At 35.9% G+C, this 17,614-nt stretch overlaps 1 protein-coding gene across 3 annotated transcripts in view; it reads left to right on the top strand.

Annotated features, from left to right (window-relative positions):
• The first annotated feature begins 4,891 nt into the window (after nucleotides 1-4,891).
• Nucleotides 4,892-17,614, top strand: part of LOC106872459 (DNA excision repair protein ERCC-6) — a 38,095-nt gene continuing 25,372 nt past the window's right edge. The window contains exons 1-8 of one of the 3 annotated variants that reach the window (XM_089351459.1): nucleotides 4,892-4,993; nucleotides 8,787-9,124; nucleotides 9,555-9,654; nucleotides 9,883-9,997; nucleotides 11,643-11,736; nucleotides 12,406-12,930; nucleotides 15,201-15,396; nucleotides 16,479-16,616. In XM_089351459.1, the coding sequence (XP_089207585.1) occupies nucleotides 8,809-9,124; nucleotides 9,555-9,654; nucleotides 9,883-9,997; nucleotides 11,643-11,736; nucleotides 12,406-12,930; nucleotides 15,201-15,396; nucleotides 16,479-16,616 (1,484 nt within the window). In that variant the 5' untranslated portion in view covers nucleotides 4,892-4,993; nucleotides 8,787-8,808. Of the gene's footprint in view, nucleotides 4,994-5,080; nucleotides 5,147-8,786; nucleotides 9,125-9,554; nucleotides 9,655-9,882; nucleotides 9,998-11,642; nucleotides 11,737-12,405; nucleotides 12,931-15,200; nucleotides 15,397-16,478; nucleotides 16,617-17,614 lie in introns of those variants that run through there. The other 2 variants (XM_089351458.1, XM_089351460.1) reach the window with 2 other exon arrangements.

Here is a 17,614-nt window from a genome sequence, read left to right as displayed (position 1 = left end):
CTCTTTTGACAGTGGAGAAAAGGAGTGAAGAGATAGAGGCAAGGAAATGAAAATCCTAGAGTCATTTAAAATTAAAATCAACATTATACATAATTATAATCAGGGATTTCTATTTTCTTTGCTTTTAACAATGGAGGAGAAACTCTTCTTGCTACTTTTGGAACCACCTAGTCTCTCTCTCTCTCTCTCTCTCTCTCTCTCTCTCTCTCTCTCTATATATATATATATATATATATATATATATATATATATATATATATATACATACACACACACACTCTTATTTGTTTCAGTCATTTGACTGTGGCCATGCTGGAGCACCGTCTTTAGTTGAACAAATCGATCCCAGAACTGATTCTTTGTAAGCTTATTCTATCGGTATCTTTTGCCGAACCGCTAAGTTACGGGGACATAAACAGACAGCATCGGTTGTCAAGCAATGATGGGGGCACAAACATATATATATATATATATATACACACACACACATGACGGATTTCTTTCAGTTTCCGTGTACCAACTCCACTCACAAGGTTTTGGTCAACCTGAGGCTATAGTAGAAGACACTTGCCCAAGATGCCACACAGTGGGACTGAACCCGGAACCATGTGGCTTGTAAGCAAGCTACTTATACATTCCTGAAGGAATTTGACATTAAGTTGGATGGAATCAAGAAAAATGTTAAACTGTAATAGCAATGACATTCTTTTATAATTTTACTTGTTTCAGCCTGGGTACCGTGGTCATGCTGGTATACTGATCGAACGAATTGACCCAGAGCTTATTTTAAAAATCTGGTACTTGTTCTTATTGTCTCTTTTGTCGAACAGCTAGGGAAGTAAACTACCAAATACTGTGAGAATAAATACACACACGCACACATACACATAATAAAAATGAACGTGCGTGTGTGTGTGTGTGTGTCCACCTATAGTAAGAAAGGCAAAAGCATCCTTCTAAAAACCAAAAGCTAATTCTTGTGTAAAATGTTACGCCGAAGACAATGGAAGTGGTCCTCTGTACAGAACTACTGGCCCTTTTCCAACATGTACATATCTCAGTCCCCAAATAAATTAACGGTCTAAAGGGAATAACTAAATAAAACTTAAGCACCAAAGAACATTACTGTGAATAATTTAAACGGAAGACCACAGATGACCGATCAAAGGGAAATAACTAAATACAACTTCGGCAGCACAGAACATTACTGTGAATAATTTAAATGAAAGGCTCGAGAAAGTTTACAGATCTATAAACTCTACTGTTGATGATTCGGAAACTGATAATTACACCGTTGACTTCTTAAACTGGCTGGAGACTCAAGGAGCTCCTTCTCATTGTCATGTCTCTGCAAAACTTTTCTCAGCCAAAACTGTGCAATTGCACAAGACTTGTGAAGAAATTGAGAAATATTTTGGAGGCCACAATAATTTCTGTTTGTGGAAAAGGCAAAGATGTTTTTATTCTTCGCTTACCTTTAATACCTTCTAATATGTCCTTCCAATTCAAACTACTTCAATTCCCAATACGGCTGTCTTTTGCGATGCCCATTAATAAGTCCCAACATCAGACTTCGAAAGTTACTGCTTTGTAATCAGAGGAGTATTGTTTTTCACACAGTCAGTTGGGGCTCCAGAGTGGGGAGCAAGAACAATCTTTTCATTTTCGTCCCTACTGCTAAAATCCAAAACATTGCCTATAAGGAAGTTTTTAACATGAGATCAACAAACTAAAATTTGCAGAATGAATAATAACTTTGAAGACTCAAATCCTAGAGATCATAGATAAGACGTTTATATGCTCAAAGCTGCAGAATTCTTTACTGCTACAGAAGCTGAACAGGAGGCAGTAAGAATTGATAGCATCTACATCGAAGAAAAGGATATAATGCTAGCAATAGATGATATAGACGCAAACTCAGCTGCTGGTCCTGATGGATTCCCAGCAATCTTTCTCAGGTTATGCAAACGAATCCTTGCAAAACCATTGCAGCTATTTCTTCGGAGCTTCCTCGAAATTGGTAAGCTCCCGGACAAATTGAAGAAGGGAATAATATGCCCTATCTATAAAGCAGGAAGCAGAGCTTATACTAAAAACTATAGGCCTACCACTCTGACCTTGCACATTAGCAAAGTCATGCAACGAATAGTCCGAAGGCAATTAATTGCATTACTTGAAGAGAATGACTTGGTGACTGACATCCAGCATGGTTTTCGACCAAGTACAAGCTGCCTAACACAGCACTTGCAGCATTATGACTGGGTGCTAAAGCAGCTGCTCAACAACTCGAATGTGTACGTGATATACCTCGACTTTGCAAAAGCTATGATTTGTCACAAGCTCCGAAATCTTCGCATATTTGGAAAACTCTGAGAATGACTACACGACTTTCTAAAAGATAGAAGTCAGGTAGTGGTGGTCAATGGGGCCACCTCCAAGAAAACAAATAATGAGTGGTTTTCCACAAGGCAGTGTCTTGCGACCACTGCAATTCATTGTGGCCCTTATATTCAATACAATCGTAGTGAATAACTTTCAATATTCATAGTACAATTTTGGCAACTTTTTTCAACCCAGTCGACAATGAGTATTTCTGCTAGTATGTGTGTGTGTGTAACGGAGTTAGACGTCGGTGTCACCAAATGTAACAGTTGTGGTTACCAGAATGTAGCGGTTATGATATTGAAGAAAAGAAAAATGACGTGAATGTCGTTGTATAGGATTTCAAGGAATAAGGACAGTGGTCGAAGTTGATATTGACTCCAAATTTAATTTACCGTTACTTAATATGTATAGCCTAACCACAATGGGCAGTCGCGTGTAAATCGGAAAGCATGCGAGGTAACGAGCGTTATATTTTCACTTATAAATGGATAGCGTAAGACTTACATGTCCCGGGTCATTCAAGCGGCAGAGAGAGGGAGAGAGAAAGAGAGAGATGTTGTAGAAAGGAAATAAGCTAGTGAGAAAGTAAGAGAATGGTGTGACGAGACAACTGTATCGTTGGTGAATTCCATTAGTTGTCCCTCTGTGACGTTACTTCAATTGAGATGGCATTCGTGCAGCCGGTCAACCTACTCTCTGTGGTTGCTCTCACTAACTGATTTTATCTTGTAACTGCTAGTATTTATAATGATGCTGATTAGCTAGGAAAATAGACATACTGTTCTAACAATAGTTAAATTAATGTAGGTCACTCATTATCTACACTAGCGTAGCTAGGCGGGGCGGTAGGGGCGGCACTTTTGGGTCTGGTGTAGGCAATATGTGTTTTTTGTGGGGTCCGGGGGTAGCAAACGGAAAAGCTGCCTCGGGTGATACACACTTTAGTTGCGCTAGTGATTATCTATTTCAACTTTTCATGGCATGGAAAAGGTTACGAGTCGAGTGGAAAGCACATAAATCTGCGTTCCTCCTTGACAGAACAATAGGCCGTATGGCTAGGGAGAATTTCTAGATTCGATTTGGAATCTCAGGTAGGGCCAAACGAGGTTTGTTTGTTTGTCTGTCTGTCTGTCTCTCTCCACACACACACACACACACACACACACACACACACACACACATATATATATATATATATATATATATATATATATATATATATATATATATAGGTAATCTTCAAGTTTAAGGGGATAAAAAAATAAATAAAAATATTCAAGGGAAATAACTGAACGACTTACCAGTATTATCCGTTTTCTTCCAGCTGTTTATAAATAAATCACACCCTAACCCTAATCCTAACGTCAATCAAATCACATGTGTGATTTATTTATAAACAGAGATGTACGGAGAATACTGGTAAGACGTTCAGTTACTTCCCTTGAATATTTTTATTTATTTTTTTTTATCCCCCTAAACTTGAAGATTACCATATATATATATATATATATATATATATATATATATATATATTAAACGGGCCTCTGTATAGTTCCAGTCAACCAAATTCACTCTTTTTATTTCCAATAACAATCCTGTTATTTCCCCCGATTTCTTAATTAAAATAAGGTTTTGGGTTTCAATATGTCTGTTGATTAATTTAACACTGGAATTAATGTATTAACGAGGAAAATTGCTGCTATATTCAGCTTGTTGTGCTATGGCAGTAACCCCCGCTCCTCCGGTTCTTTCGCTGTTTGTCATTTAGTCTCATGTCAGCTCAGATACAACAGAACTCAGATACAGCAGAACTCAGATTGAAGGTCTGGAGGTCTGCTGTATGATCCCATGGTCCTCTTCATTTTTATTCTATATATATTTTTTTCGTAGCGTTCCTGGATGCAAAATTGTCAAAGCATGAATTAAAGTTTAATTATTAATCTACCCTTGTTGTTTAACAGCCAGGACATTGCATCCTTCAAAATTTACTAACATTACTTTTGATGTGCCTATGCATCCTTTCCTCTTTATGGCTCTTTTATTTTCCACATTTCTGTTTTTGGCTCTCATTCCTGTAATTTTTTTATTCGACTTACAACAGCTTATAGTCCCTGTTTTTAGCTTCTCCAATGAGAAGCACGGTACACAATAAGCTACGTTCTGAGTTCGAATTTCACCTAGGTCGACTTTGCTTTTTATCCTTTCGAGATCGATAGAATAAGTTCCATTTGAGCACTGGGTTCGATGTAACCAATTGCCCCTCGCCTCCAACATTTCATATCTTGTGTCTTTAGAAGAAAGAGTGGTAGTCGTCGTCATCATCATCATCGTCATCATCATCATCGTCGTCATCATCATCATTGTGAACCAAATCGAAACTAGACTAAAAATACTTTAATAGCTGGAAATAATGGTCGAAACACTTTTAAAAGGTGCAATGGTCACTTTCGGAACGTTTTGGTAACTTTTCGATGTACCCAAACATAACCGCAAGTTCAGTGACTGAAACAAGTAATAGATAAAACGACAAACGACAATGCGAAACAAAAGGAAAGTAAGCAAATATAAACCCCCAACAATTGGAAATGATGAATGCAAATTTTTAGAGGTGTGTTTTTCAAATCTAATAACAAATAGTAATTTCATTCATCCTAAATAACTTGTTTACAGACGAAGTGCTCTATTTTCTACCTTCTGTTCTCGAGAGTTATCGCTTCTCATTGTACATAAATACTTTGGTCCTTCAACTGCGGTGTTTGCCGTAAGTTACCATTCTGCTTTCTCTCGAGCCTTGTATTTTTGTTTCTTAAAGTCTTAAACTTTTTCTGAAACAGCAAACGTGTTCGATTTTTAATTAATGTAAATCTAAATACATACAGTTAAATTTAAAATTAAATATTTCATATAATAGCTAATAGTTTTGACTCACTTGACAAGCCAGCAAAGCACATTGATGAGTCAGTTAAAATTATTTATTTCACATCTATTGTTGAGATTTCCTTACATTTCTTTTCACATTAATTTATTTCTGAGATACAAACTTATAAATTGTTCTATTTCTTTATCTCATTTGATGGTGCGATTTTTTGCAACCAGTTTTTCGACTTCTCGTGGTTAGATTTATATAATCAATGGATGGAAAACATGTCTATTTGAGGAATATTTGCCTGCTAAAATTTGCGACCACATTTCCCTCAGATCGCCGCACCCGACCGTCTTAAAGAAAGACATATTGGGGAATATAATACCCGATATATTAAACCCTAACCCTAAACACCGGGTGTGCGTATTCTTTACCAACGTCATATATATATATATATATATATATATATATATATATATGTATATGTGTGTATGTGTATACTTTATTTAAAAGCAGCAGAAATATAACTAAAAACTGTTACTCGGAGTTTCACGTTCCCATTTATCGGACAGTTTAGTTAGAAATGGGAAAGAAATTACGATGCAATCAAAACTAATTGTCCGATGAACGGGAACGCGAAACTCCGAGTAACAGTTTTTAGTTATATTTCTGCTGCTTTTAAATAAAGCATATTACTCTACCTCTGGTATTTGAGTACTCTTTTTCCCACCTTGTTGCACATTTATGTGCTTACTCCGGTATATATATATATATATATGTTTGCTCGACCCGGGTTGACTTGCGGATAAATAACGCAAGCTTCATCAAACATGTGAAAGGTTTAGAAGCGACAATCGAAACTAGTTTTATGGGGACATACAACCACTGTAGCGTTTGACTCACATACATGTATAATATTATTGCAGACAGTTTATTCGGTAGTATTTTGTAAACTGATCTCGATTCTCGGTTTTAAACCTTTCGATCATTTTAAGTGGAACTTTTGACATGATCATCCCATCGTTTTGTATGTCAGAAACTACATTATTCCTTTTTAAAACAGTATTGTATATTTTGAATGAGATGTGTTCCCTACACTTTGATTATAAATCCTATCTTAAGTTGATAAACTGGCACCGACAAATGAGATAAAGAATTAATGTTTTGAGAATCCTTAGTAGTTAATAAAAAAAAAAAACATCATCATTATCATCTATATTTCAGGTGATATATATTATCATTGAATAAAAGAAAATATTTACAATTTTATCAAAAATGTAAATACTAACATTTTGTTAAAATTGTACAGTCCTTAAAGCAATTTCTTTTTGGTTTTTAATCCAAATTTACTCATGTAAAACGGCATATCATACACACAAATATACCTATCGGTTATAGACTATATAGGGTATGTAGGACTTGGCAGTCTGTTCTTCAGTAAACTGACCCGCTATTTACATATGGGTATGAATTATAAATGTCATCTTATATAATCATGATGAAATAATTACGATCTATAAAGTAGGTCAACTTAATTTTGAATATAGAGAGTTCTTCCCCTACTTGCTTCTCTTGATCAAAGATCGATAAATTCCATTTTTTTTTTATTAACAAAATTAAACCATTAATAAATGTATAGTTTGTATAACAACACGCGCATTCATATACGTACTGTTGTTATGTTGTAAAACAAGCAAGTTGATAAAAAGTTATATTACTGTATTTAGCGTGCTCCAGCTTATAATACTCTTTCACTGATTTCAGTCATTTGACTGTGGCCATGCTGGAGCACTGCCTTGAAATGTTTTAGTCGAAGAAATCGAGGAAAGACTTCCCTATGTACCCTACCTGTAATTTTTTTTTTTCAATATTAGACTTGGTGGAGCATTGATTTCCTACCATATCTTATAATAACGATGGTGAGAATTTCTATTAAAAAAAAAACTTTTCTTATTCTGTATATTCATGTCCCAAGGTTACGCAAATTTCATAGTTAGGCAATTTAGGCCTTAACGTTAGGTAAATTGGGACATGACTATACATAATACAGAAATGAAGTTTTTTAATAGAAATTCTTAATTTTTATGACTTTCTCATTATTATTATTATAAGACATGACAGGAAATCAATTTTCCATCATGTTGTAATATTAAAAAAAAAAATTTTATGGGCGGTGGGGTACAAAAGGAAGTCTTTCCGAAATCGATCCCAGAAATTTTTTTATGCCTAGTGCTTATTCTATCGGTCGCTTTTGCCGAACCGCTAAGTTACGGGGACGTAAACATACCAACACCGGTTGTCAAGCGATGATGTGGGGGGACAAACACAGACACAAGGACATACACGTATAGATACATATATATATATATATATATATACGACAGCTCCTTTCGGTTTGTCTGCTAAATCCACTCATAAGGCTTTGGTCGGCCCAAGGTTATAGTAGAAGACACTTGCCCAAGGTGCCACGCAGTGGGACTGAACCTAGAACCTAAGATCAAAGGGTGAAGAAGCAAGCTTCTTAACCACTCAGTCATACCAGTATCATTAACTAGCTAATTCAGTAGTATGCAGCTAATGGCAGTTTCACTGCACAAAATAATGATTAAAAAAAAATTCCTTGTTTTAAAATGAAAATTATTAACTCATTTGTGCTGTGTTCCCAGTACAGTAGGAATCGTCTAAATGTAATCTCCACTAGATTCCTATTAAAGCAGTAATGAACAATACATGTAGAAAAAGAAGATGAAGTACTAAAAATAGATAACTGATTACATTGCAACTCTGTAGTCAAGTGTGTTTATGAATCGTCGTTAACCCTTTTGATACCAACCCGGCTGAAACCGGCTCTGGCTTTGTAGTACAAATGTCTTGTTTTCATAAGTTTTGAATTAAAATCTTCCACGAAACCTTAGTCACAATTTATGTTCCTAACACCAGCTAAATGATAACTAAGTTATTTTACTAAATCCTTTATTATATTTAAAATTAACTGAAAGAAACACAGAACGTCTCAAAATAAATGTGATAACAAAAGGGTTAATGATATCCCCCATAGCTGTTACCTACTTTTGTTTTTAATTGAGAAAAAACAAATTTTTTTTGCAATAAGAAAAGCATGTGATGAACCCAGCACTTTGGTAAACAAGCAATGCCTAGACTCTTTACAATTGAGGAAATTATTGATGATATTTATTCTTCGGATGAAGAATTTACCCTTACGTAGACAATGAGTGTGATTCGGACAATCAAGCTGGTGAAAGTGATGAAGAAAGTAGTGATTTGGGTGAAGAAATATGCAAGTTGAGAGATATGCCTATTATTGTTATTCTCCTGAATCTTTTTTTTTTTTTTTTTGTGATTCTGTCCATTAATTTGCCTGCATATGTTACTCTTGAGCTGTGTGTACAACTATTCATTTTTTTTTGCTCAGAAGCCCAGGTGGAGGGTAGGGTAAAGTTAGACACAGGGGCCTAGGTCTGAGAGGATTAAAATGAAAATTATGAGTTTTCTGAAAATTTTTTCTTATTCTTTATAGGCTGTCAAAGTACCAGGTAAATATGGATATGCAACAATCATTCTCAGACAGTGATAATGCTGATAATTTTGATGTGGACAATGAAAAACCTTCCACATCCGAAGTTAAGTCAAGTAAATTCTTATCCATGAAGATTCTAGAAACTCCTGGTAATTCCAGTATGGATACTAGTTTCAATCCTGATGAGAGAGAAAGTGAAAGTAGCTCTGGAAATAAAGCTACAGATACATTTAAGGTGGATACAAGTTTAATACCAAAAGCTCATCTGGAAGGTCAAGTTAATGATGAACTATCTTCTCTTGGTCTTACAGTTTTTAATCAGGAAGAATTTGAACAAAGTAAGCTTCTATTTTCTATTTCCTAGACAACATTAACATTAACATTTTTTTTTCTTTCATGTAAATGTATATAGAAAGAAGGATATAATTCCTTTTTGTTCTTTTCATTGTGTTAAACTGCATTTTATTTGGTTTCCTGTAGGATTCTATTAATTTACCTTACTTGAAGTTTTTTTACTTCATTGGCTGCAATGGCACCATTGCCACAACGATACCCACTTTTCCATTCATGTATGCACACATGCGACAAATTTTGTACAGGTTCATTTATTTTAAAATTTTACATGAAGTTTTAACTTTGTAAATATTTCATTTCGTGATATGATTCTGTAAATGAAGCATCATATGTTCAGATTTGTGTTTTAAATAAATCTTTATTCCCCGTTAATCATATATATCTTTCTTTGAATAATTTAATGACATCCTCCAGATGTCATTGCCCAGGTGGATAATGCTATTGAGAAAGAAGAAGAGGAAAGACGAAAGAAACAGATGACTAAACAGTTAGCAGCGGCTGAAGATGACTGCAAGTAAGTTAAACAGTTTGGACTTCACAAATTAGCTTCTCTCAATGAATTTTAAAATCCAAAGAGGGAGTCTCTAAAGAGCAAAATTCATTGTTTTATAAAACATGGTTTTTAGTTTCATGATTTTTATTCATTTTCTGAAGTTTGCGTTCAGAGAATTAGATAACTAACATCTCTATAATATTCATATAATGAATATACTTTTAATCTGTTTTTTTTTTTTTTTTTTAGGCTGTTGAAGCAAGAAATTGCTCGAGTTGACCGAGTACTTGCAAGTATGCGTAAGAGTGCGCCTTTGAAAGAGATTAGAAAATTAGATTCTGTTAAACAACATAAAGAAAAAAGAGTGAGTATAAACTGTTTTATATATATTTATCGAGTTGTTTTGCTTAAAAGATAAAAGAAATAATCTTTACATGTTTCAGTTGTTAAACTGTGGCCATGCTAGAGCATTGCCTTGAAGAGTTTAGTTGAACAAATTGACCCTAGTACTTAATTTTAAGTCTGGTACTTAAACAAACCAATATATTTATCAAGCAATGATGGTGATGGTGGTGGTGGTGGGGATAAACACACACACACACACACACACACATGTGCACATCATCATCATCATCATCGTTTAATGTCTGCTTTCCATGCTAGCATGGGTTGGACGATTTGACTGAGGACTGGTGAAACCAGATGGCAAGGTTTCTACAGCTGGATGCCCTTCCTAACGCCAACCACTCTGAGAGTGTAGTGGGTGCTTTTACATGCCACATACATATATATATACTTTCCAAGGCTTTCACACAGTTTCCATCTACCAAAGTCACTCACAAATTATTGGTTAGCTTAGGGCTGTAGTAGATGACACTGGCCCAAGATGTCATGCAATGGGACTGAACCTGAAACCACATGGTTGTCTAAAGTGAGCTTCTTAACCACACAGTCATGTCTGCACTTTAATGTCTTTTCTCTGAAATATTTTCCATGAAAATATTCCTTTACATAAAATATCTATTTTTCTCAGATAATTTGAAATAACAACATTTTAGTTATCACACAGCCTTACTGACACCATAGCCTTCTGTTAAGATGTTTATAGTCATTTCATTGTCTCTTTTGTTGAACACTTGATGCCACTGTGGTCAGCTTTGCCCCTTGTCCTTTCAAGGCTGATAGGTAGCCCAATTAAACAGTCACACTAGGTGCCTTGCAGTATCTGTTTTGGCTCTTTGCATTCTGACACTAATGGTTATGATATATTCTGCTCCCGAGCCAGTATCAATCCAAGATGGCAGCTCATCTTTGATTGAACTACAGCAATTAAATCTGAGATATTACATACTGCTTATGGTGTTATGTAACAAGTTTTTTTTTGTTTATAATATATTATCATAGTCATGATACTATAAAAGCTGTAAAGTTCTTGGATATGGCTAAAATAATACTGAATGCTTTCTGAATAAATGGTCAGTGAACAGGTCGCGGTCTCAAAGCGATGAAAATATTTTGGCAAATTAAATTTAGATGTTGAAGTGAATCTAACGGTTTTTTTTGTGTTTCTTAAATGGCTTATAAACACCTTCCACGCTGCAGTTGTTTTCGTTCCAGCACACGATCTCAGATCAGGTCACTTGCTATGCAAATACATCTCCGAAAAATAGATTGATTCACTGAAGTGTGATGTTTCTAGTTCATCATTCTAAACCATTTTAACTCTTTTTTAACCATATTTCTGTTGAATTACATTGCTTTTGTTTCAATTAGTTTTTAAAATAATGAAATATTTAAATAAAATAACTTAGTGATTATTAAGCTGGTGTTTGGAACATAAATTACTGGGAAATTTTGATAAAAAGTTATAATTTAGATCGCTTTAAAACAGGAAGTTTGTGTCACAGATCCAGGGGTTGTTTCAGGTGGGTTCCCATCAAAAGGGCTAATATGTTCTATATTTTGATCTCTGCTTTTGCTCTTTTTGTTTTTCAAATATTTTGGGATAGATGAAAGAAATTAAAGCTAAGATGAAAGCACTACATCTTAAGATCTATGGCAATGCTGATGGACTGGAAGCAGATGAGGAACTTGTTAAGCAAGGTAATGTCTAAGTAAAAAGAGGAAAAATCAATCTGCCGACTAAGATTTCATATGTCTTTATACTCTGTAAATAAATATCCTACTTATGTCACCATACTACATATCATGCTTCCCATGGCATGCAGGAAGGTGATACTGTTACTGTGGAACTTAAATTCAATCACCATCATCATCATTTTGATGTCCACTTTTCCATGCTTGGATGAAATTCCTTGAGGCAGATTTTCTACAGCAGGATACCCTTCCTGTTGCCAATCTTCATCTGTTTCTAAAACGATGTTTTATTTCTCCATAGCTAGATATGTATTCACAGAAGATTGAAAATGAATGACACTGCTAGTATGATGATATGACATTAACACTCGCACATGCACGCACACACACACACACACACACACACACACACACACACACACACACAACACACATGGATGTTAAATGATAATAATGATGGTGATGAATTCTAACACAAGATCTTCATGAATGCAATGTCTTGGTAACATTGAGGACACCTGTAATTATGAAAAGAAATTGAAATTCCCAGGAGCTTACTCTGTGGTGCTCACTCAAAATCAAAATGATGTTGATTGTTATATTTCTAATAAACCCCGTTGTTTCCTCACACCCCAATAATTTATGTCATTAAAGTAAATATTTTCCATTCTGCAGAAACTGAAGAACTTTCCGTTTTGCATCAGATGTTGACATTTGGCAATTCTGAACAAGAAACTGAACAGGAAAAGCTTATTCGAACTGGGGAAATGACTCCATTTGGCTCTGTAACTAAAGATCCCAGCGACAAAAAATCTAAAGGTATTTCTTTAACATCGGAGTCTGATATGTCACCTTTTGAGAAGTTCTTAATGGAAAAAGAACAGACCAAAATTAAACGTACTCCTCCTAAGCACCAGAAGACATCAACAGTAACATTAGCAACCTTGAAAGAACGTAATTCTGTCATGCAAGATTCTCGCTTTGCTCCAACCCCAAGCCCAAGCAAGAAAAAAAAAAACAATTGGTTTGATGAAAGGAAAAAACAATTTCGAAGCGAACCTTTGCCATCGTCAAGCAGCAAAACAATAAAAGTAAGTGATGACAGTGATGAGGATTCACCTGGTAATGAATTTGCAGTCAAAGATTGTCGAGATGGTAGAGGATACAATGATAGTGACGACGAGTGGTACCCTGATAATGGTAAGATTCTTTTAGTCTCTGAATTTTCATTTTTTGTGTTGATTTTATTTGGTTTTATACTGGTGTTTATTTAACCCTTTAACATTTAAACCAGCTTTATCCGGCCCAAATATTTTACTTGTCTTATTTTCAACCTGGAAAGAACTGGCCTCTTACACCTATCTCACAATGTCACTTCAAAAATATATTATCATGTCATTGAAATCTTGAAGCTGTGAGATAATGCAGGATTAGTTCCAAAACGATGTGAATAAATAAACATTATATTTGATAAAGTAATCATCATCCTCCTCATCATCATCGTTTAACATCCGCTTTCCATGCTGGCATGGGTTGGACGGTTTGACTGAGGACTGGCAAGCCAGGAGGCTGCACCAGGCTCCAATCTGATCTGGCAAGGTTTCTACAGCTGGATGCCTTTTAACGCCAACCACTCCAAGAGTGTAGTGGGTGCTTTTTATGTGCAGCTGGCATGGAGGCCAGTCAGGCGGTACTGAATGCTAAAGGATTAGCCCTTTTGTTAGCATATTTCTGTTGAAAAATACTGCCTTCATTTCAATTAATTTTGAAAATAATGAAGAATTTACTGAAATAACCATCATTATTTAACTGTTATTTGGAGCTTAAATTAACAAGAAATTTTGATGGAGGATTTTAATTCAGATCACTTTAAAACAGGATGTTTTGGTGGAGGTGCATGTCTTGGTGGTTAGGGTGTTGGTCTCATGACTGTAAGATTGTGGTTTTGATTCCTGAACTGGGTGATGTGTTGTGTTCTTGAGCAAAATATTTCATTTCATATTGCACGTGGCCGTTGCCAGTACTGCCTGGCTGGCCTTTGTGCCGGTGGCACGTAAAAGCACCCACTACACTCTCGGAGTGGTTGGCATTAGGAAGGGCATCCAGCCGTAGAAACTCTGCCAAATCAGATTGGAGCCTGGTGTAGCCATCTGGTCCACCAGTCCTCAGTCAAATTGTCCAACCCATGCTAGCATGGAAAGCAGACGTTAAACGATGATGATGATGATGATTGCTCCAATTCACTCAGTTGGCAAAAATGATATTTCTGTGATGGAATACTCAAGTTGTAGTATGTAGGGGTATTGATTAATTGACTGAGAAAGTTTTGATTTTTGATCTTTTATATTATGAATTCCATCCAATGGACCATGTCACATTACTTTGCTACCTATTTAGGAATGTTGGATTTGTGGCTCTTGGAAATATGGTGAGGTGATGAAAATCAGTCTATCAAATAGAATTAACTTATACTTGTTTCAATCATTGGACTGCAGCCATGCTGGAGCACTGCCTTGAAGGGTTTAGCTGATCAAATTGATCCCAGTACTTATTTTTATGCCTGGTACTTATTCTATTGGGTTTTTTTTTTTTGACTGAACCATTAAGGGATGTAAACAAAGCAACACCAATTGTCAAGTGTAGGGCAGGGGGATAAGCACAAACACAGACACACATGCTCATGCACAAACATGCACATGTGCACACACACACACACACACACACACACATATTATGGACTTGCACAATTTCTGTCTACCCAATTCACTCTGAAGACATTGGTCAGACTAAGGCTATAGTAGAAGACACTTGCCCAAGGTACTGAATCTGGATACCACATGATTGCCAAGCAAGCTTCTTAACCACTCAGCCCTGCCCTGCCTGTCTACTATATTTATGGATATTTTAGGTCAAACATGAAGTACATTTGCTTCTAAGATCAGTCTGCACAGAATTTGTTTTCTTTTGAAGAGGTGCAAGAGTGTTTGAATACATATACTCTTTTACTCTTTTACTTGTTTCAGTCATTTGACTGCGGCCATGCTGGAGCATCGCCTTTAGTCGAGCAAATCGACCCACGATTCATTTTTTGGAAGCCTAGTACTTATTCTATCGGTCTCTTTTTGCCGAACTGCTAAGTTACGGGGACGTAAACACACCAGCATCGGTTGTCAAGCGATGATGGGGGGACAAACACAGACACACAAACACACATATATATATATATATATATACATATATACAACAGGCTTCTTTCAGTTTCCGTCTACCAAATCCACTCACAAGGCTTTGGTCGGCCCGAGGCTATAGTAGAAGACACTTGCCTAAGGTGCCACGCAGTGGGACTGAACCCAGAACCATGTGGTTGGGAAGCAAGCTACTTACCACACAGCCACTCCTGCGCCTATACATATAAAAATGTGTGTGTGGTGTGTGAATATATATATGTTTAATTTCTCTGTTTGTTCCAGAAGCACCTGTGAGAACCACACCAAAGAAGAAAATAAACCGTTCAAAAACAAAAACAAACAAAATTCGAGCTGCTCAGCTGAGCTGCTCAGATGATGATGAAGATGACGATGATGGCAAGTGTCGTTTGGCTAAGACAGTATCAGCCAAACGTGCTAGGGACGATGGTAACCTTGCCTTTTATAAGAAAAGATTGAAGTAAGTTTACTTTCAGTTATTGTTCCATATCACAAATGTTTGTCTGATTGAATGGTGAAGAAGTTCACTTCACAATCATGAAGTCTTGGGTTCAATCCCACTGCATGGCTTTTTGGGCAAGTGTTTTTAGTAGAAAGGATTATTATTATTATTATTAAGGTGGCGAGCTGGCAGAATTGTTAGTACGCTGGGCAAAATGCTTAGTGGTATTTCGTCTGCCGCTACGTTCTGAGTTCAAATTCCGCTAAGGTCGACTTTGCCTTTCATTCTTTCAGGGTCAAAAAATTAAGTACTAGTTGTGTACTGGGGTTGATATAATCGACTTAATCCCTTCCACCAAATTTGAGGCCTTGCGCTTCCAATAGAAAGGATTATTATTATTACTATTATTATTGTTCAGTAGTTTTATTTTTATAACGTCTTGGGTATGTGCTGCGGTTTGCTGTGATGCTCTTATGGTTACTGTATTGAAAGTGTTTTGCGTAGGATGTGTGCAGTGCTCAATAGTGCAATTTTCTGTATGTTATATATTTGTAAGTCCTGGTGTTTTTGTTATGTATTTGTCTGAATATTTTTTATTATTCCTAAAGCACCTACTATGATAGGAATTGTTTCTATTTTTAGATTCCACATTTGAGTTACCTCTATTTCCAGGTCTTTGTATTTTGAAAGTTTTTCCATTTCTTTATTATTATTATTATTATTATTATTATTATTATTATTATTATTATTATTATTATTATTATTATTGATGACCTAACTATTGAGTTACAGAGGCTACAGAAAATGTGGGTGAAATGTATCCCTGTTGTTATATGTGCATTAGGAATTATCCCTAATGATTTGAACAGATGAATAGAGGAAATAGGCATAAAACCTAGTTTAGTGCAGCTTCAGAAAACAGTGTTATTAGGGACAGCTAGGATACTTAGGAAGGTTCTTGACCTCTAAGGTTATTTGTTGTAGCCTGATGTTAGGAATTTTTGTTTTTCCAACAGTTTAACCTGTTGTGCATATATGAAATAATAATAATAATGAGATACTCATTCTGTTCCAACATACTTTTTTTTCGATAATTCCAGACAATATAATGCAAGGAAAATATTTGAGAAAGTTAATGGTGACGTTGAGGAATCAGATTCTGATGAAGAAGGTTATTCTGATGCAGAATTTGATGGCGGATTAAAAGTACCAAAGAAAACCTGGAAGCAGCTTTATAAGTGAGATTTCTTTTTCTTTTACACTGTTTGACATTTCCTTTTTACTATTTTTTAATTTTTTCATATAGCTAATATTCATTAGAGCCTTAGACAAAATTCATTGCTGTATTTGTTCTAGCTCTTTACAGTCTGAATTCAAATCTTGTCAATATTAAGTTCCTCTCTCATCCTTCCAGAATTAACAAAATAAAGTACTAGTCAGGTACTTTTTTTTTCGCCCTTTCAAAGCCTAGCCAGGCTCATGGGCCCGGTTTCCCGGTTTCTATGGCGTATGTGTCCCCCCCCCCCCCCAGCTGGACGGGACGCAAGTCCATCGCAGCATTACTCAGGAAAGAGGAAGAAAGAGTGAGAGAAAGTTGGGGCGAAAGAGTACAACAGGGGTCGCCACCACCTCATGCTGGAGCCTCGTGGAGCTTAGGTATTTCGCTCAATAAACACACACAACGCCCGGTCTGGGAATCGAAACCGCGATCCTCCGACCGCGAGTCCGCTGCCCTAACCACTGGGCCATTGTGCCTCCTGTCAGGTACGAGGGTTGATATAATCAACTATATCTCTCCCACCAAATTTCTGGCTTTGTACTTTTATGGGAAATTGTTACGTCCAGTAATTTTATATAATTTTTGTAATTTTTTTCTATTATTTAACATCTCTTTTCATACTTGTATTGGCAAAATTGTTTATTTGTTGATGCATTTGTTTCTACTGTTAGATACCATTTCTACCATTAAGTACTCAACCATTAGGCAAATTTGAGCAAGCAACTATGTTCTTTGATCAGGGACACAATGACCATCATAAGATTTGAACTCATGAATACATGCTTGATTTTCCAGCACCTTCATTGTTTTTGAGGATATTGAGGGTATGTTACAGAATAATTAAGCTTAGACTCATCGCAGACAACATGGCAGTAAAATAAAATGTATGTATTAATGCCATATGAAATGTAGAGAATTCCAGAAAGCACCCCACAATCAGAAATCAGTTAACTCAGT

The sequence above is a fragment of the Octopus bimaculoides genome, chromosome 4, assembly GCF_046866305.1.
Source record: "Octopus bimaculoides isolate indiv1 chromosome 4, ASM4686630v1, whole genome shotgun sequence".
In the NCBI taxonomy this organism is placed as follows: domain Eukaryota; kingdom Metazoa; phylum Mollusca; class Cephalopoda; order Octopoda; family Octopodidae; genus Octopus; species Octopus bimaculoides.
Note: the sequence above shows the minus strand (reverse complement) of the source record. Positions and strands in the feature narration are given on the sequence as shown.